We start from the raw sequence: 19,885 nt of genomic DNA, 5'->3' as shown, positions 1-19,885 counted from the left end.
TCACCGCATGAATAAAAAATAAAAACTGGATTAAAAAAATAATGAAAAAGAATTAAAATATGAAGCTTAAAGTTGCTTTAATAGCATCCTGTAAATAACAGAGAAGAACTAATAAGCAGAACCAGGAAATCTATCATACAAATGAAAAAAATCATGTGCAAGTACAGGGCTACTCTAGGAAACCCCATACAGACAAATTCTAATAAGTAATAACTTGAAACACTATAAAGTACCTGCACAAATTATATGAAATCTCAAAACAGGATCTTTCAAGAATACCCTACCATATTTTAAAGAATTTCTAGAAAATTACAGTGTATAAAAAAGTTAAAATATATCTTTGGACTGGCAGATGAATCAGTATCTGTGATCCCTAAGGAGGTTCCAAGAGCTCACTTAGTGAAAGTAAACATGCAATTAGCATACTCCATTTCCTCTTTTTGTTATGGTGAGGCAGATCTCATTTGAATGAATCTTTGGGCGTCTTCAGTGCGACCAACACGGTTGAGAAGTTCAATGATACTAGAGTAGTGTTCATTGGATGCCTTAATTCTATATCTTCGGGACATTAGATTGAAGATGAGGCAGGCATCATCTGCTAATTCAGCTCGTTCACAAATAGATAGAACTGCTTTGAAAGTGTAATGATTTGGAATGAAACCATCAGATTGCATCTGATGAAAAAGATTAATTGCATCCTGATACAAATCGTTATATCCATAAGCTTCTATAATGGCAGTCCATGCCATAGAACCCTTGGCAGGGATGGCCTTAAATGCCAACTTTGCTTTACTGATTGCTCCAAATTTTCCATACATCTTAATTATTTCTGCAGAAACAAAAGGTATCGATTCAAAATCTTTCTTCAAGATCTGTCCATGAATCTCCTTCCCAAGCTTCAAAACTCGAAGTTCACCACAAATGCTCAAAATCCTCGCCATTGCAACAGAGTCTGGCCTGTGCTTTGACAACTGCATAGACCTAAACACACCAACTGCCTCATGTAGACACCCATTTTCCACATATGAATCAATCATGGCTGTCCATGAGATCACATTCCTTGCGTCCATTCCATCAAAGAGCTTAAAAGAGTAATCCAAGTTTCCACACTTTGAGTACATAACCATCAGAGAAGTAGCTATAGATACATTGGGCAGAAACCCATTCTTCACAGCATAACTGTGAATCTCCTTCCCCTGCCTCAAAGCCCTTAACTCTGCACAAACCGGGAGAACAGTGGCAACTGTGACAACATCAGGCCTGAACCCTTCTTGCTGCATCCAAGCTATCGATCTCAGTGCCTGGTCAAGCCTCCCATTTGAGACATAACCTGACATCAAAGCAGTCCAGGAAACAGCATTCCTCTCTGTAGAGGCATAAAACACTTGTCTCCCTGAAGCCATATCCCCACACTTGCAATACATATCAATCAATGCAGACTGAATAAACACCTGCTTTGAATAACTCTTTGTCTTGACCACATAAGCATGAACCTCCCTCCCCAATTTCCAGGCACCCACTTCCCCTATCACTGGAAGTATTGTAGTCATTATAACAGAATTTGGACATATCCCTTCTCTCCTCATCCACCTCAGATACTCCAATGCTTCTCTCTGCAACCTATTATGCCCAAACCCTGCAATCATAGCCCCCCACACCACAACATCTCTCTCAACAATTTCTTCAAACATAAGGCGTGCAAGTTTAATTTTACCACATTTGAAGTACATATCAATCAAACTAGTCCTCAGAATCGAACTATCCACCAAACCATTCTTTATCAAAAGGGCATGAGCCTTTAAACCTTGCCTGAATGCCGTGGCACCGGCAAAGCTCTTGATCATACAAGAAAAACTATAAACATTCAACTCAACCCCCAATTCCCTCATTTCTGAATAAGTCGAAAGTGCCTCCCTGTAATGTCTTCGACCTGAAATCACATTGCCTCTCAGCAATGCATTCCAAGTATACACACTCTTAGAGCTAACCCCATCAAAAACCCCTCTAGCGTCCTCCAAAGAACCACAAGATGTGTACATGTGAACAAGTTTTGTTCGCAAAAATTCATTGTTTTCAAGCCCATTTATTCTAATATGCACATGAATTTGCTTACCATGTGTCAAAGACTTTGATTCAACACAGGCACGGAGAAGGGAGGAGAATGTAGTGGGGTTAACAGGGATACCTTGTTGGTCACAGTAGTCCAAGATGGTGAGAGCCTCTTTGAGCTTACCCTGCCTGGCAAATCTCTGAATGTCACTGAAAATTGCATGTGGGTTCTTAGTATGTAGTGGCAAGGACATCGGAAATGCATCTTTTTCCGAGAACGGTTTCTTTTTGGGTGATTTCAATCTGGTTCTAAACTGGGTTTGGGTGGGTCTGGAGGGAGTTGTTTGATTGTCACTGTAAATGGCATGTGGGTTCTTGGATTGGAGTGGCAGGGATATTGGGTATGCATCCTTTTGTGAGAAAGTTAGGTTTTCCGGTGATTTTAGTGGAGTTTTGAGGTGGGTTGAAGAGGGCTTGAAGTTTGGTTTATTGAGAGAATTTGAGGGTTTTAGCAGGGTTTTGGGAGAAAGGCGAATGGAAGTGGATAGGAGGGGACTGTCTATGGTGTTCATGTCGGAGGAAACCGTGAGTATGTTGAAAGAGAAGAGTGTGAGAATCCCTGTTTTAAGGTTAAAAGAAGAAGAAGAGGAGTGGAGATATGTTGCCTTTTAACAAAGACTCCAATGGTGGAAATGACAGATATTTTCCAGAGAAGATGAGGGGAAGGGACGAATGAGATAATAAAAAATAGAAAAATGTAAAAAATAATGAATAAATGGGGAAAGTGTCTTTCACTGCATAAGCTTGAAAGGAAAACGAATGGCCAATATAATTGAAATTTCATCCGCTTTCAAATCAGTGAATATAGTTGTTAGGGGACTACCTCTCCACATTTGCAAAAAACCCAACTAGGGTTACTATTAAACCATCATAAGCCAACAAAATCCATTACTCCCAACGGTGCTAAGACTCATGGGTGTTCCATTTGTCACAAGACTTTCCCCACTAGACAAGCTTTGGGTGGACACAAGCAATACCACTACAAAGGGGATGCCAACGTCAGCAATGGTGTTTCCTCCTTCAAAGGTGTGGGGTCAACCCACAGCAACCATGACTTCAATCTCAACTTATCAACCTTGCCTGGATTATGGCCTGCATATTGATTCCTAGTCAATGACGAGGTTAAGGGTCCTTTGCCGGTCTAGAAGCCGTGTCTCTAGATACCGCCGCCAAAAACCGAAACCTCTTAAGATCATCACTAAATTTCCAAATTTAGGATCATTTTTTTAATTTCTTGTTTATAAAATACCATTGAAAGTTGTGTATTTATTTTAGCTCTTGTTGATTCAAATTTGTTTCCCCTATACATACAATCTAAACTCGTAGTTGTTTAGTTTTGATAGTGATTATTCAATTGGAAAATTAACGCTGTCATGTGTCCTCCCTTTCAATATGTAAACTACAATTATAATAGATAATAGTCTAACAATTATTAGAATTGTATTATTTAATTAGTTGAGAGAAATGGGGAAAGCTAGCAAATCCCATTGATTGGTTTCAGTTCCTATTGGTTTAGTTCATTTAGGCTTTCGTTGGATTTGAGTTCCCCTGTTGAATTCGATTGAGATAAAGAGTGACGAGGGGGATTAATTTGGTGGGTTAACTCGCCAAATTACGCACACAACTCTCCAAGAGGAGTTTGTGAAGGTCAACCATGAGTAGCCTATGAAAACAAAGGATTTTATCAATATATTAGGCCTATTGGGATTCAAATATTCATTTATGAAACCTAGGGACTGCATTTAAACCCTACCTCCACCTTGATGGCTGATTTTGAAGTTCACATACACCTTTAAGGAAAAAAAAAATACATTTTTTTAAGATGGAATAGAAGTCCATTAGGCCTTGTTAGGATCTAAATATTCATTTTTGAAACTTGGGAGAATGAATTTAAACCCTTTCATTGCCTTGATGGTTGGTTTCTAAGCTCACATACATCCTTAAGAAAATTATGTATATTTTTATAAAATATACATATATGTTTTTAAGGTAGACTTAGATCTTAGTAGACCTTATTAGAATCCAAATATTCATTTGTAGAATCTAGGGAATGCATTTGAGTCCTTCCCCCACCTCGATGACCAATTTATAAGCTCACATACATTTTTTTAAAAAATGTACATTCTTAAAATATATATATATATATATGTACATTTTTAATTAAGACTGATGAAGGCCCAAGTGGGCCTTATTATGGTATAAATATTTATTTTTGAAACATCGAAAATGAATTTGAGCCCTTCCCTCACCTTGATGACAGATTTCAAAGCTCACATACATTCTTATAAAAAATGTGTGCATTCGTAAATTGAATATGTACATTAGTTTTTAGGTGGACTAAAACCTCATATGCTTTATTACAATCTAAATATTCATTTGTGGAACCTAGGAAATGCATTTGAGTCATTCCTTTGTTTCAATGACATAATTCTTAACCCACATATATTCTTTAAAAAAAAATTACATTTGTTTCAAGACAAATTGGGATCCCACTAGACATTATTAGGGTATAAATATTCATTTTTAGAATCTTGAATTTGAGCTCTTCCCCCACCTCGATGGCCAATTTCTAAGTCCACATACATCTATAAGAGAAATATATACATTTACACCTAAAGGCAGAAACAAAGGGTCAACTTTTTTTTTTTGGCCTATTGCTAACATCAAACCAAAACAATGGCTACCCAAAGGCCAACCTCTAAAACAAAGGGTAAACCTTTATTTAGCCCATTGCCCACTTAATTCAACCTTAAAACCTAACTTCCTTTACTACAACTATTTTTTTTCTTTTTTAATATATGTTTGACCTCATTCGCTAAAAACCGAATACTTAAATGAGAAAAATGATTCAAAGTATAGTATCAGTAAACATTACAACACATAAACCTGATTTCTAAATGGAAAAAAAGAATAAAACTATAGTCCAAAATAAATTCTTGCTGATATCTTTGTAGCTTGAATTACAATCTCTAATGATTGATAACTTTCTTTTTTGAAGAAACTATTAGAGTTTTTGCTACTCCACCCTCCATATTCTAGGTGTAAATGGACACTAGGAATAACTTAATTGAGAAAATAGAAGAGTTATGGGAAAACTCAAATTTGCTGGAGAGAAAACTTTGTTAGACTCAATAATAATCTTACTATTTATAGGTAGTGTTATTGGTGAAGGATAAGAATTCCAAACAAATGAATGATTATCTCCATTATGTTTTTAACCAATTCAATTCAAAAAAAAAATTTTGAATTTCATGGAATTTTATTTACTCATTCATCCTTCTTTTATATAACTTACATGTTAATGGTGAATTTTTTATTTTTATTTTTATTTTTTTAAAAAACATTTAAATTCTAAAGCCAAAAAATTCACATATTCAATTTCAAGAAATTTAAAACTTAACACTCATATATTCTTAACACTTAATTCTACAAATCAATAAACATCACAAAACTAAAGTTTGATTTTCTAAAAATTCATATATTCAATTTTCACAAAGTGAAAACTTAAAACTCATATACTCTTAATACCCACTTCTAGAAATTCAATATTGTACTATTGTAAATAATTTACAAAATACCATTTTTAAAATATAATAATAAAATAAAATACCTATTAGATGAGGCAGTGTAGCTCAAATGATAGAGTGCTCGGTTTGCATGCGAGAGGCATGAGGTTGAGGTTCGATCCCCCACACCTCCAATAAGTTCCCCCTTCATTTTTCTTCTTAGGTGGTTTTTTTATTTCCTTGAACAAAATCCTTTTTCTAATATTCTTTTGCTTTTCATATATAGGTAACACCCTTTTCTCTAAGGTAGCTTGGGACCCCATTATACCTTATTAGGATTTAAATATTCATTTGTGGAACCTCGGGAATGAATTTTAGCCCTTCACTCTATTAGGCCTTATTAGGGTCCAAAATATTCCGTTGTAGAACCTAGAAAATGCATTTGAGTCATTTCCTCTCCTTGATGGATGATTTTTAATCCCACATACATCCATAAGAAAATATGTGCATTCTTAACAAAAATACATATTTTTTTAAGACAATCCAAAACCCCATTATGCCTTATTAGGGATTAAATATTGATTTTTGTAACCTTAGGAATGCATTTGAGGCCTTCTTCAACTTTCATGACTGATTTCCAAAAATACATATATTCTTAAGAAAATGTCATATATTTTTTGTAAAGGTGGTTGAAGATCCCATAAAACTTTATTAGGGTCTAAATATTCCTTTGTGAAATATCAGAAATGCATTTGAGTCATTTTCCTACCTCGGTGACCAATTTTCAAAGCCCTTTTACATTCTTAAGAAAAATGCGTTTTTTTTTTAAGACGGACTAAGACCCCATTGAATATTATTATGGTTTAAATATACATTTTTGAAACCTCGAGAATGAATTCAAGTTCTTTCCCATTGAACCTTTTTAAATAGTTATTTTTTGAAATAATTTTCTTAGACACTTCTTCTAAAATCTATTTCACAATATCTCTCTTTCTCTCTCTTCTCATCACCTCTGCCTTCCCTACTTCTCCTTTCTCCCTCTCTCTTTTCATTACATCCATTTTCCTCACTTCTACTCCTCTCTCCCTCTCTTTCCCACATATTTTTTCATCTAAAAATCATCCACAAATATACCTTCCTCTATACCCACCTATACTGCCCCATCTATGTGAAGTTTAGATTGCAACGTCACTGCAATCTTCCATACATTTTTTATACCTTTTGTAGGTAGTCAACCGGAGGTGTTGAAATGGATTTAGGGTTGGTTTAATTTATTGTATGATGCATCTCTCGAGGGTTTGAAAGTTTTTTTGTTTGTTCTTTATGTGTCTTTTTTTGTATTCTCCATGTTTTTTTTTTAAAATGTTTTTTGTTTAGTTAATAATGTAGAAAACATGAAAAACAACTTCAAATTATTTTTCAAAAAATCAATTTACGAATATAAAGAACAATTGTCAAACATGTTTTTCAGTGTTTTATATTCTTAAGAATAGAAAAAAAAAATACAAACACTTTCCAAAAAAGCCCTCATATATTCTTAATACCAAATTCCATAAATTTAATTTTCACCCATTCACATAAACACCACAAAACCAAAGTTCAATTTTCCAAAAATTCATATGTTCAATTTCAAGAAATTGAAAGCTTAAAACTCATATTTTCAATGCACGATTATAGAAATTCAATTTTCACTCATTTACATGAAAACCACAAAACCAAAATTTGATTTTCCATTATTCTCCAACTTAAGCTTGTGAAAGTGATAAAACTCACATTTGATCTTATCAAAAGAAAATTTCTCCAAAACCCACATATGAGAAATCCCAAGATTGAGGATTTTTAATAAAAGCCTACTACACCAAAAAAAAAGAAAAAAAAGGGACCCTCCAAAAACTAGATGATGACTTCCCTACACGACAGTTATGAGTGGTTGCTGACCAAAACAAAAGGAAAAAATCTTTTTTGTGATCAATGGAGGAGCAGCATCATTGGTGGAGGAATGGTTGTTGTTGTTGGAGGACTACCAAGTTGTTGTGGTGGAGAAGTGGAGAAGAAAATGGGTTTGATGGTGAAAAGAGGAGAAAATGGATTTGGTTATTTGGAAGAAAAAGTTAGTTTGAAAAAAATGGTTGAAGAAAGTGGATTAAAATAGGATCCTCATCAAAAACCCCATTTCCCACCTTCAATCCTCTTTTCATCCCCACAAAAACCCAAAGAAGAATATGCAGCCCGTTAAGGGTTTCATCTTCACCACAAATTAATCTATGTATGTTTATATTTTTTGACATTTTACCAGTGAAAAAAAGAAAAGAAAAAGAAATAAATAGGTGATAATGAAGATTTTAATAAACAAGCCAACATGAGCCTCCTCACAAACTCCACCACTCTCCTTCGACCATCAAAACTATCTCCGCCCCTCCTTCATCCCCACACAGCCTCCATTGCCACCCACTTCACTCAGAGAAGAAGCAGAAGATGCAACCTACTAAGGGTTTCATCTTCCCCACAAAACCCAACTGCCACCATTGCAGAACCAGTAACAACCACTCAAAGTGATGAAGCTAATGGTGATGGTGGTGATGAGTCCATATTGCTTTCTGGGTCCAGTGTTGTGAGGGCTTTCTATGCAGGAATCAATAGTCATGACCTTGATTCTGTGGAGGAGCTCATTGCCCACAACTGTGTCTATGAAGACCTCATCTTCCCCCAACCCTTTGTGGGTCGTAAGGTTTGTCTTTCTCTGGTTGAATTCCGGGAAAATTATTGAGATTATTTGATGAAATTCCAAATATGTCTTGTGATTTGATGACTTTTTTTTTTGGGAAATAATTGGGTAATTGTTGATAATGCTTGGGTTCTTCATGAATAGATTGTGAATTTATTGAAAAATTTGGAAAATTTATTTAGAAAATTTTTATAATTTGTTAAAGAAAAGTTCAAGAAAGTCTGCAATGTCAAGGGTCATACAATGGGTTTTTTTTTTTTTTTTTTTCTAAATTTTGATCAAAGACCTTGAAATTTATTTCATAATTTAGGGGTAGTTTGAGCTCAACATGAATGTGCAGGCGATCATGGACTTCTTCAACAAATTTATTGATACCATAAGCATGGAATTGCAATTTGTGATTGATGACATATCAGAAGCTGATTCCTCGGCTGTTGGGGTTACATGGCACTTGGGTATGTTGAAGGATCGCTTCTCTGTTCTTTCTGATTTTCATACTTCTGATAAGTTCCTGTTTAGCACCTTCAAAGCAACTAATGGTGGAAATGATAACAGAATGGAAGGGGAGGCCTTTTCCATTTAGCAAAGGGTGCAGCTTTTATCGGTTGGAGGTGTTGAATGGCAAAAGGCAAATAATGTAAGTCGGAGTTTCATTTTGAAAGAACAATTTATTCTATCATCACAATGCATTTACATTAACCCTAGGGTTGGCAAAAAAACCCATTGAGCGGAACCTTGGTGGGAAGGAGAGTGATAATTAGGATTGGGAAGGAGGAAAATTTCATAAACCCGAAACAAGGACAAGGCGGGGATGGGGAATCCATCCCTTCCTAGTTTAAAACACAAGAGACACTCTCAAGTTGGCGCGGGTCCTTTGTGGGTAGGAAAAGGAAAAAGGTTTAGTGGACAACTCCTTTGTGTCTTTTTTGGACGACCTGGAAGGAAAGGAATAGGATGTTCGATAACAAAGAGCTTTCCAATTAAGGAATTAAACTTGCTTTTCTTTGTAATCATTGGGCGTGGTCCAAATTGTTTATAGCTTTGAGCTCTTCCTCTATTGTAGATTTTGTGGATTTGATAGGGGCTCGTTGAAGGGTTTTGTTTTATGATAGTCCCTCTTTCTTTTTTGGGTGGCGTTGTCGGTGCTCTTTGTATACTCTTTGTGTACTTTAAGATGTTTTTTTGGATTTTCATGGCGGTTTTTTGGCGTTTCGCTTTTTAAAACACGTTTTCTCTGTAACTATATATATATATATATATAAAGACACGGAATATGGTAGGGATGGGGAATAGATTTACTAGTAAGGACAGGGACAAGACGGGTTGCACTCTCCTAGCCCATTTACATCTCTCTAGTTAACCCACAATCCTGAGAAGAGATGAGTTATGCTTGATGAGGATGATCCCATTTGACACCGTTCTGATCAAATATCCCATGACATAGCATAGATGGAGCCAAGTGCACAAGAAAAAACCGGAGGAGGGGTCAACAATCTTATATCTCTTTTCTCAATGCAATTTGGGCAGTTTCTATTTTCTTTGATAAAAGGGTATTTCCATGGGTTTGTCTTGGACGTATTTGTACAACCATATTGAATGATCCTTAGAAACCTGCAAAGAAGATACTAGTTTACATTTTTTTTTCAAATGATGAAAAAAGGAAAAATGGAAATAGCATTAGGCTAAAGCTTAATTTGCAAAAGGATATAACATACTTTCCTTTCCCTTGTTGTAGAGTTAATAACCACTTAAGCCTATCGAATTTCTTGCTACAATTTAATAAAAGCTAAATACCTTTGGAGCTATTTCATTAGACCCTTACATATGGCATAAGACATTTTCTTGACCTTTCTCACACATGTTTGCCGTGATCTCTTTTGGTTGGATAATCGCTATGAAGATTGTCTTGTATTTTTTATGAAAGAACTCTAGATTTGCATTGATTTTCTACCAAACCCGTGTGAATTTTTTTTTTTCTTGAATGCGTCATTTGTCGTTCGGTTGCTGATCTTAGCTTTGTAAACAGTTATGGGCGAGATAGCGTGGAGCCATTTTTCAAGCCAGGAGAGACAGCTTTGGTACGTTTATTAACTTTTAGACCATAGCTTTTAGTCTAAAATAGAAAATTAGAAACCAAAGCCAAAACCACAAATTCAAAGGGGAATTTTTTTCATTAAATCTAAACAAATTTTCTGTATAAGCTAAAAGGGGCTTTCACAACAAGTGACCTTACACTTATTTCCATGTTAAACTCTTTTGGAAGCCAAAAATAGTTTATTAAAACCATCAAGATGGGAATAGAAGTTATTATCGGGCTTAAAAAACTGGTTTTGGCTTCTGAAAAGTCCATCCAAACAGCCGTTGTTATTCTTACACCCGCAACAACTGCTTGTAAAACCCACATTTAACGCAGCTTAACCAATGATCTGAGCTGATATTTGGCACTAGGTGCATCCCAAGGGACACTCTTGATATGCAAACATATCTTCTAAACTACTTTATTTGACTTGATGGGTTTTAAGTTTTAACAAACAGCTTCTCTTGCACCAGTCTTGAAGCTCATTTACATGTCATTGCCAATGGCTCTAGATCCTTAACCTTTTAGTTCCCATTCTTTCTTTTCCCAATCGTTTCAGAACCGAGCTTGATGATCAAAAAGTAGTATATGCATGTTAGTATTGGTAGCACTGCTGTTTCAGTTTGTTCTGCTTATAGCTTACTGGTATTTCTGTATGAATAACTGAAAATGCAGGTAGCCATCAGGGGGGTAGCTTGGCTGCTGCAACGGTTTCCAAAATTAGCAGACTGGTTATGATTCCATTCTATGATGTGGCTGGTAATTACGTTCAAAACTTGTGCCTTCGATGTCAAAACCCAATAGAGAAGCAATCCTGGGTTTGTATTTGTATAATATAGTTCTCCAACCAACCCTTCAAACTTCATAAAACAAGTACGGATATTCATATAAAGTGTACATAGAAGGAGAAAATTCAAAGAAAACATGAGTTTGGACATGCTTTGTTATTGTATTGTTTTATATTTAAGTTGTGTTTGGTTCTCAAAAAGAAAAAAAGAAAAAAGAAAAATAAGTACCTATCTGGGGCTGTTTTCAAAAACAGTTCTAAAAAACAATTTTTAAGAATAGTTATTGAAACTTGTTCTTTATATTTTGTATGACAAAAGTCTATTTAAAAACTTAAAATATTTTAAACCAAATAATTTTTATGTTTAGTATTTTATTTTTAGTCATTTTATATGTTTGTATAATTATTTTTTTAAATAGTCCTAAAAAAACATGTGAAAAACAACTAAAAGATGTTATTTAAAAACACTGTATTTTTTTTTTTAAAAAACTAAAAACATAAAATAATTTCTTATTATCAAACATGTTTTCCAATTTTTTTATTATTATGAAGAACAGAAAACTATTCTCGAAAACATTATTAAATAGGTTTTTAATTTTCTTGTTTGATTGTATTATAAAAATATATATAAAAAAATTAAAATTAATTAAAAAGTTATATATTTTCAAATTATTTAATCTTTATATCAAAAAATTAAAATAAATAAAATAAATTTAAAATAATATATAAAAATAATTTATTGATATTAGATTTATTATTTATTTTCCCCTTTTTTTTATTTTTTATTTTTACTTTTTGTCTTTTAACTTTTAACTTTTTTTCTATTCACAAATGTTCCATTGCCGCTCACTCTCAGCATGCAGCCAAACAAGGTTTCATCTCCACCACAGAAAAACAAAATAAAGTAATTTATTATTTTTTTTCATTTTTCTCCTTTTTCAACAGGTATAAAAAAAATAAATTTACTCAGCCGTGTAGGTGTTACATGGCACTTACGTACATCCAATGATGCATTCTATTTTCTTTGCCAGATCTTCATTCTTCCTTCTGCTTCCTCTTTAGCATCTTCAAAGCAATTAACAATGGAAACAACAACAGAATGGAAGGCCTCTTCCCTTCAGCAGGGGTTGCAGCTTTCATCGGTTAGAGGTCCTGAATGGAAAAAGACAAATAGTTGACTGTAAATGAGAATTTCCTCGTAAGGTATAATCTGGGAATTGAATTACACATTTGGCATCAATAAAATCATTGTTCTGGGAATTTCCCAGTAGCTGATAATGCATATTTTGGTATGTACAGGTAGCATACAAGCAGTTATGTCAATGAGCAAAGCAATAAAATCATATAGATAGAACAATGCATACAAGAAAAACCGAAACGGGGGAATGGTGAAAAATGAAAGGTCTCTTTCAGAATTGTACCTGTAATCAAAGATGAATATGCATGTTACATTTTCTATATCTATCAGATAGCAAAACAATCTCTCCTTGTCAGGTGTATAATAAACTGACTCAACATTCCAAGTTTCAAATATTAAAGCTAATATATAGGGCATATAAATGAAACAAATTAAAGATAGTAAACATGCATTGATATTTCAGAGATATTAGCGAGCTTGGTTGTTGGGTTTTAATCTTGGCAAGGAAAGTGTCCACTTACGCTACATTTGGTTCCCGTAAAATTCCAAGGAAAATGTAAGGGAAAGAAAATAGAAAGGAAAAGTAGAAGGAAAGAAAAACTGAAGAAAAATAAAAAATAAAAAATAAATTTAAAGTCAATAAATTATTTGTATATGCTATTTCAAACTCATTACACTTATTTTAACTGTTCCATATAAAGATTAAATCATTTGAAAATGTGTAAGTTATTAACTAATTTTGACTATATTAGATTTTCTTTCGTATTTTCCATAATAAAACCAAACATGAGAGTGGTTTTTTCTTTTCTTAGTACTTTCCGGAAACCAAACATAACCTTAAGGTATTTTTCATCTCCTAGTATATTAAGGCCATGTCCATGGAAACCAACAATCATAAAATCTATAAGAACATGTCTGGACAACACAAAAAAAAAAATTCTTCAGAAAATATTTTGCTAAATTGTTTCTTTAATCAACTCAGTGTCATGTCATGAAATGGTTTTACAAGACAATACACTATACAGAAGCAATTCAACAAAACATTTTAACCTATGTAGGTCCACTCTATAGAAAACAATCAAGACATCAAAATAGAGGAAGCAGAGGGGACAGGGATGCCAAAAAAACTCAAGGAATTGAAAATAGGATTCTTGTACATCACGTAAAGCATAAGTACCATTAAGACAAAAACAAACCTTTACAAAAAAATTTTAGTTAAGGACAAAATAAACTCAAATTTTCAAGCTTGATTGATTACCATCAACAATTTAAATTATACCATCTAAGATCTACATATCAGCAGCTATGCTTTGCTCTTAAAACTCAACTACAACCAACATTTTCACTTCTCTGTAAGCCTATAAGCCATTAATCTGATCAACAACTATGATATGGTTTGCAGGAATATAGACTACCAACACAAGTGTGCCTGCATGTCAACCTGATAAGGTGGTTCAGCCCCTCTTCCCAACATTAGAAGCCCCTTCAATATCTGCTTGTCAACAATCAGAATATAGATTGTTAGAGATGCAAACTTGAAGTGAAATAAAATATAATGAAAGCTGAGGTGGGTTTGTGGGAAGTTGCACTTTTGAGTCCTAGTGGGGACAATAAAAAAATATCAAAAAAGAAATAAAGTTTACCTATCCCAAAAAAGAAGAAGAAGAATCAAACAGCAGTAGATTCACTGCTTTCAGTGCAAATGGGAATATACACATACATGCACGTACTAGTCAACCACAGTGAGAGTAAATTCAAACTATTGCCAAAACAGAAAGAAGCTAAGGGATGAAAGATGACAGAATGCATGAAACCAATCGGTGTAGCAATCGGGAGCATGATCATAAAATAATGGCTATGGTACAATAATTAGTTTAAAGGCTGTATCAGTAGACTCCAGAACTGAATTTAGATGAACTGCCTCACAATGAATAAATGATGTATGTTGAAACAATGGAGCATGCATTACAAGCTCTTCAAGAACAGTTAAATAAATTGGTATGCATTAAATGATGCACAATTCCATTAGCTAAGTGATGGTATCAAATGAGAAACATCATGCTGCCTCAGGAAAAACTTTGACCTCACACCACGTAAATTGTAAATCCCATCCTGAGATCAAAATCAAGTAAAATTATTATTCCCTACTAATTGACGTCTTTTATATATTCTTGTTTGCCCTTCTAAAAAAGAAATTATTATTCCCTACATGAGATAAAAGATATGTTTTCTTGCAAAAGTTTCGGTGTATCGCCATTTCCTCGTGAAGACAATTGATATTAAAAGAAAAAAAAAAAGGTATTAAGAGAGAGGAAAAACATCCCTTTTGAGTGTGTGGTTGGGGTGTGAGAGAGGGTGGGGGTTTAGGGCTTCTGTTGCTGTTCTTGTGGGGCAGAGGTGGCCAAAAAGAGGATATAAATGAAGTAATGAACATGACAGCAGAAAATCCAATTAAACATATGAATTACAAACAAGGTGCAATGGGAGCAAATGATCATTACCAAGATGAGTTGGTCTCTTACAACCTGGCAGAAGCCCTCAAAATCTTTAAAGCTGCCAGCTGAAAGAAAGACAATCACAATCCAAAAAAGCCTTAAATTACCATTTGAAGTCAGCCAATGGAAAGAGAATGCCATATTTAAAATTAAAAAAAAAAAAAAAAACAGGACCAACTACTTTGATTTGAAGCACAAGGAATTAGATTTATTCAATTCAGAAAAAATGAATAAATAAATAAAGAAAAGAAAAGAGAAAGCTAGATGACACAGTTGACACCAAATTAAAGGGCCAGTTTCCTGCAGCTGCAGAAAACCTCTCAAACAAATGTTGCTAATTCCCCTTACAAAAAGATCTTCAGAGCTGACAAGAAGATCTTGAAATTCTTGTCCATTGCAAGAACTCATTCATCAGTAGACTTTTGGAGTTTTTCCACTGTTCTAAAATGGTATTTAAAATCTCTCCACAAGCCATTGATAATCAATTGTTGAAAGAAAAACCTTTTGATGATAAGACATCAGTAAAATTATTGCAGCAGCAAGGATAGATTTTATAGGCTGAAAGTTGTCACACGAGTTAGTGAGAGGTGAATTGGAGGAGAAGAAACAGTCTCCTTTCTTGATATGGGGAAATAATCTAATGGCCTTACAAATCCAAAACTTTCTGAATACAAGCTAACCACCCAACCACTGCTCCAGGAAGTCAAGAGAAAATTAAATGCATGCTATCCATAATATTAATTAAGTCACAAGAGCTCTTAGCTATATGAATTTATTATCAATTACGTATTGAAAATACAATGTAATACCTTTTCTATTTCAAATTGTAAAACATCATTAATGATTCAGTAATCATCAAGAGAATAATGTTGTGCTAGCCCATAAGTGCCCACCTGTTTCTATGGAAGAAAGCATTGATCGTCTCTCCAAGCACAAGAAGCACAATTGGTCAAGGGGTTGAGTGCCAAATCAATCCCAAACTTTGAAGCAATTAATTGGCATCTGCTGCAAGGTTGGACACTTACCTAAGAATTAGAATCTGGGATATTAGCCCCTTCCACACAGATGGCACCAAGCTCCCTCCTGTGTCAAGATCTTTGTATCTCCTCAGTTCAACATCTATTGTTTGATACTAATTTCATTTCCTCATTGAATTCCCCGGAAGTTTCATCACCAGAACCAAAATCTTCACTGGAAATATAACCGGCTTCTTTCATTACCATGGTCAATCCTTCCAACAAAGGATAAATCTCATCTGCATTAGCATTTGATGTGTCATCCACCAGAAAGGGAGAAAACCCAGTGCCTACATCAACCCAAGCACATCCAGGAGCCTTTCTCACACCCAAATCCCTCATGAAAATTCTCACCTTTGCAAGCTTGTTCCAACACCCAGCAGCAGCATACATGTTAGCAATCAACACATAGTATCCTGGATTTTCAGGCTTCATTTCCAACAGTTTTTCAGCTGCCCATTCCCCTATCTCTGTATTTCGATGAATCCGACAGGCTCCTATGAGAGTGGCCCACATAGCAGGAGTTGGCTTGTAAGGCATATTTCTAATTATTTCCTTTGCCTTATTTAATAAACCTGCCCTACCAAAAAGATCAGTCATGCAAGCAAAGTGCTCTAAATGTGGAGTAAGACCATAGAGACTCCTCATTTTTTCAAAAAGCAGTTGACCTTGAGTTACAAGACCTGAATGGCTGCATGCTGATAGAACTGCAATCATGGTTATATGATCAGGTTTGATCTGGAAATTGTTCATCTCTTCAAACAGTTTTAATGCAGCCTGTCCCTCTCCTTGCATCCCATATCCAGCAATCATGGAGGTATAAGTCATCTTATCCCTCTCGCCCAACATATCAAACACTCTTCTAGCTTCTAAAACTTTTCCTGATCTTGCATACATATCCACAAGAGCATTCCATAGTAACAGATGATCCTTGAAATCCTCACGCCTAGTCATGTAGCAGTGGAACTCTTTCCCATGTTGCAAATTTGCTACTCGAGCACAGAGAGGAAGAACGCTTGCAATTGTCACATAATTTGGTTCAATGCCAAAAAGCAACATCTCTCTTAAAAGGAAGGAGGCTTCCTCGGATCGATCCATATGACAGCAACCAGAAATTATGGAGTTCCAGGTAATTAAACTCTTAGCTTCCATCAATTGGAATAACAAATATGCATGCTTGAGATCCTTACACCTAGAATACATAGTGATTAACGCATTTTTTACAGTATCAACCTCACCAAAACAACTACGGATTGCAAAACTGTGGATCTCTTTCCCCAGTTTTGCATCCCCAATATGGGAACATGCACCCAAACCAATGATCAATGCCACAGAATCCAAATGACTGCCACATTTTCTCATCTGAGAAAGCAATTCTAGTGCACCCTTATAATTACCTGTCCGCAAGTAACCCCCAGCTATGGTATTCCAAATAATAATGTTCAATTCAATATCCTCTGCCCACATGCTTCCAAAAAGCTCAAATGCTTCATTCCACATACCCATGGAGGCGTAAACTGAAATCATTGAGTTCCAAGAAACTGCATCCCTTTCTGGAATTTTATCAAACAAGTCACGAGCAATACCCACCTTCCCACACTTACCATACATGGAAATTAATGCATTATGCACAATCAAGCTCCACTTAATACGACTAGCATTGATGGACTCATGAACCTCCTTTCCGAAGCCCAAATCAAGTTCTTCACCACAAGCCTTGAGAACAGATGGATAAGTGAAATTATCTGGTCTAATCCCTTTCTTCACCATTTGTTTATAGGCAGACAGAGCCTTCTGACAAAACCCATTTCTAACATAGGAAGAGATAAGCAGATTCCAAGGAAAAGGATGCAAAATATTTGAATTCTCAGTTATAACATGGGCATCAACCAGGAGATTAAAGGCTGAGTAGAAGGTGACAAGCTTAGGAACCAAAATGGGATGTTGTTCAAAACCCAAAGATATAATGTGGCCATGGAGCTGTCGACCCTCTGCAAGGGATTTGACATCAGTACATGATGATAAAAGAGAAGATATGGGGTGTACAATGAGGTCCTGAGAAGCAGAAGAAGCATGGAGTCTAATCAAAGAGACAGTTTTGAAGGCATCCAATAGATTGCCTCGGCTTGTAAACTCCTTCAAGGATGTGAGAAGGGAATCTATCATAGATGCATCAACACTTGTGAATGTCTCTTGGGCAGATTCTAGTGCATTGCAGGATGCAGATGGATGAACATGTTGAATATCTACTGGTTTGATACTTTGTTTCCATTTTTTAGGTATGAATCTTTGGATTTGGGACACAAAAAGGCCCTTTGGAAGAAAATAAGATGGATGAGGCATACACTGTAGATGTTCCACCACATGACTGCACTGGCATTTGAAACATGAGTCACAATGAGCACGTGAGATTGACTGTCAGAAACCTCAATTTTTATTTCTCAACATTGAGGATAAGTTCAGTTAATTGACAACCATAAGGAACTAACAACAATGCTCCACTCAATTTAGCTATTCCCTGCACGCATTCAGATAATCAAAATGGTGTTATTGAAGCAAAAAAGAAAAAGGAAAAAGAAAAGAAATAAGCCTTGATCAAGGCATCAGAATCACACGACCAAGCGGCCAAGCTTGGGTGATGAGCTGGAAACGTAAGAATTAATTTTTGATAATTTCATTTCAATGATGTTTACAAGCATAGCATATTCGTAACCATAATATTAGAAGGGCAAGGACTGCGATGACCGTTTTGTACTTTGGTCGGGGAGGCACAAGTAGCATAATTTATTAAATTCATATAATAAATTTATACAAAATCCAAAAATTTCCAAAGAAGAAGAACTGGAAAACTATTAAACAAAACCTGGTAATTTAACTTCATTAGATTTGAACAAAAGTTCGAGCATCAATCTTGTTTTTAGTGACCCACATTTCTTTGACCATCTATCTTATTCCCCTTTATGCATATGCAAAAACATAAAGGAATGCAGACCCTTGACTACCTCCAACCACAATCCTTTCCCACCCAAACCAAGACCCAGAGGCACATAATTGACAAGTCATCAATTTAGTTCAAAAATTCCGTGTTTAAGAATCCATTCATTACCTACTGTATTTTGTTGGTGAATGAGATGAATAATTGAAAATGTGAATGTCAAAGTGCAGGGAGACTGTATTTTCAGAGCGAAACCTAGTTCTTCAATGATATAATTTCGTCATCTCTGTATTGATTTTCCGTTTGGGATGTCACAGAGCTTCATTTTTGTAATTTCTCAGCAAACAAAAAAGAATTCACATCAGACCAGAAAAAGAAAAGAAAAGAAAATGTGCTGCTTTTGACTACTCCAAAATTCCGCAAAACTAATAGTCCGTTTGCTTGGCGAGAAAATTAAAAAACCAAAAAAAAAAAAAAAAACCAAACCTCACAACAGAATGGGGCAAATGACAGTTCAACCTTAGAAAATTTTCCTGCGTTTTCTTTTTCGTTTATTTTCTCGGCAACCAAACAAGAGCATGAAATCAAAAGCATGATTACAGACCGGAAGTTGAAACCCAGTAGATAAAGAGAGGTTACCTTGTTTCAAGAGTGGTCGCCGGAACCATTGCCCCAGATATCGCCGGAGAGTGAGGCGGCTCTCAGCCGAATGGAAGGTTGATTTGTGGGCGCAGAGGGAGGTCTTGAAGGCGGCTGAACGGCTGAGCGGTTCAACCATTCATGACCCGGGTTGAACCGGAGGTGTAACAAAAATGAACCGGCCCATTTGCGGTTTGGTGAGGTCCGATCTTGAAGATGTTGCCTGAAATTATTTTAGCCCCGAAAGATTAAATTGCGATATTTGGCAGTTTTATTAAAATATTTTAACCATACAAATTCAACTTATATAGTTTCAAATTATTTTTTTGCTATATACATAAGATAATTATTTATATTTTTAATTGGATTGAAAAGTTTTTTTCTTTTTTTTTTTGTATTGCATTAAAGAAAAATATTTGGTATCAAATAAATAGCATACTAATCCCATGATTAAATAT

At 35.1% G+C, this 19,885-nt stretch overlaps 3 protein-coding genes across 8 annotated transcripts; 1 reads left to right on the top strand and 2 right to left on the bottom strand.

The window, feature by feature from the left end:
- Positions 1 to 63: 63 nt before the first annotated feature.
- LOC100248221 (pentatricopeptide repeat-containing protein At1g71460, chloroplastic) lies at positions 64 to 3,062 on the bottom strand. Its single transcript, XM_002275861.4, has one exon. It carries the CDS (start codon positions 2,619 to 2,621, stop codon positions 444 to 446), a length of 2,178 nt encoding a protein of 725 aa, XP_002275897.1. The 5' UTR covers positions 2,622 to 3,062; the 3' UTR covers positions 64 to 443.
- A 4,658-nt stretch (positions 3,063 to 7,720) lies between these two features.
- On the top strand, positions 7,721 to 11,354 carry LOC100243104 (uncharacterized). The gene is made up of 5 exons (XM_003634892.4): positions 7,721 to 8,343; positions 8,681 to 8,795; positions 8,896 to 8,977; positions 10,367 to 10,418; positions 11,093 to 11,354. The coding sequence occupies exons 1-5, from the start codon at positions 7,975 to 7,977 to the stop codon at positions 11,153 to 11,155; spliced, it is 681 nt and encodes a 226-aa protein (XP_003634940.1). The 5' UTR covers positions 7,721 to 7,974; the 3' UTR covers positions 11,156 to 11,354.
- A 730-nt stretch (positions 11,355 to 12,084) lies between these two features.
- On the bottom strand, positions 12,085 to 19,664 carry LOC100265403 (pentatricopeptide repeat-containing protein At1g71490). Of its 6 annotated transcripts, none has more exons than XM_019217917.2 (5): positions 19,428 to 19,664; positions 15,731 to 18,371; positions 14,844 to 14,902; positions 12,569 to 13,834; positions 12,085 to 12,356 (listed from the first exon to the last, which is right to left on the bottom strand). In XM_019217917.2, the coding sequence occupies exon 2, from the start codon at positions 18,194 to 18,196 to the stop codon at positions 15,950 to 15,952; it is 2,247 nt and encodes a 748-aa protein (XP_019073462.1). In that variant the 5' UTR covers positions 18,197 to 18,371; positions 19,428 to 19,664; the 3' UTR covers positions 12,085 to 12,356; positions 12,569 to 13,834; positions 14,844 to 14,902; positions 15,731 to 15,949. The 6 variants fall into 6 exon arrangements, with proteins under 6 accessions (XP_019073462.1, XP_010645902.1, XP_010645901.1 ...); XM_010647600.3 differs by having other exon boundaries at positions 13,758 to 13,834; XM_010647599.3 differs by having other exon boundaries at positions 13,784 to 13,834.
- Positions 19,665 to 19,885: the final 221 nt, after the last annotated feature.

This window comes from Vitis vinifera, chromosome 18, assembly GCF_030704535.1.
Source record: "Vitis vinifera cultivar Pinot Noir 40024 chromosome 18, ASM3070453v1".
NCBI classification, from domain to species: Eukaryota; Viridiplantae; Streptophyta; class Magnoliopsida; order Vitales; family Vitaceae; genus Vitis; species Vitis vinifera.
This window is presented reverse-complemented; position numbering and strand designations above follow the sequence as displayed.

Bases quoted from the DNA above. Each gene is read 5' to 3' on its own strand.
- LOC100248221 (XM_002275861.4), bottom strand. From the start codon at position 2,621: ATGAACACCATAGACAGTCCCCTCCTATCCACTTCCATTCGCCTTTCT.
- LOC100265403 (XM_059734330.1), bottom strand. From the start codon at position 18,196: ATGCCTCATCCATCTTATTTTCTTCCAAAGGGCCTTTTTGTGTCCCAA.
- LOC100243104 (XM_003634892.4), top strand. From the start codon at position 7,975: ATGAGCCTCCTCACAAACTCCACCACTCTCCTTCGACCATCAAAACTA. The intron at 8,978-10,366 runs GTAAGTCGGAGT...CTTTGTAAACAG, and splicing joins AATGGCAAAAGGCAAATAAT to TTATGGGCGAGATAGCGTGG. The intron at 10,419-11,092 runs GTACGTTTATTA...CTGAAAATGCAG, and splicing joins AGCCAGGAGAGACAGCTTTG to GTAGCCATCAGGGGGGTAGC.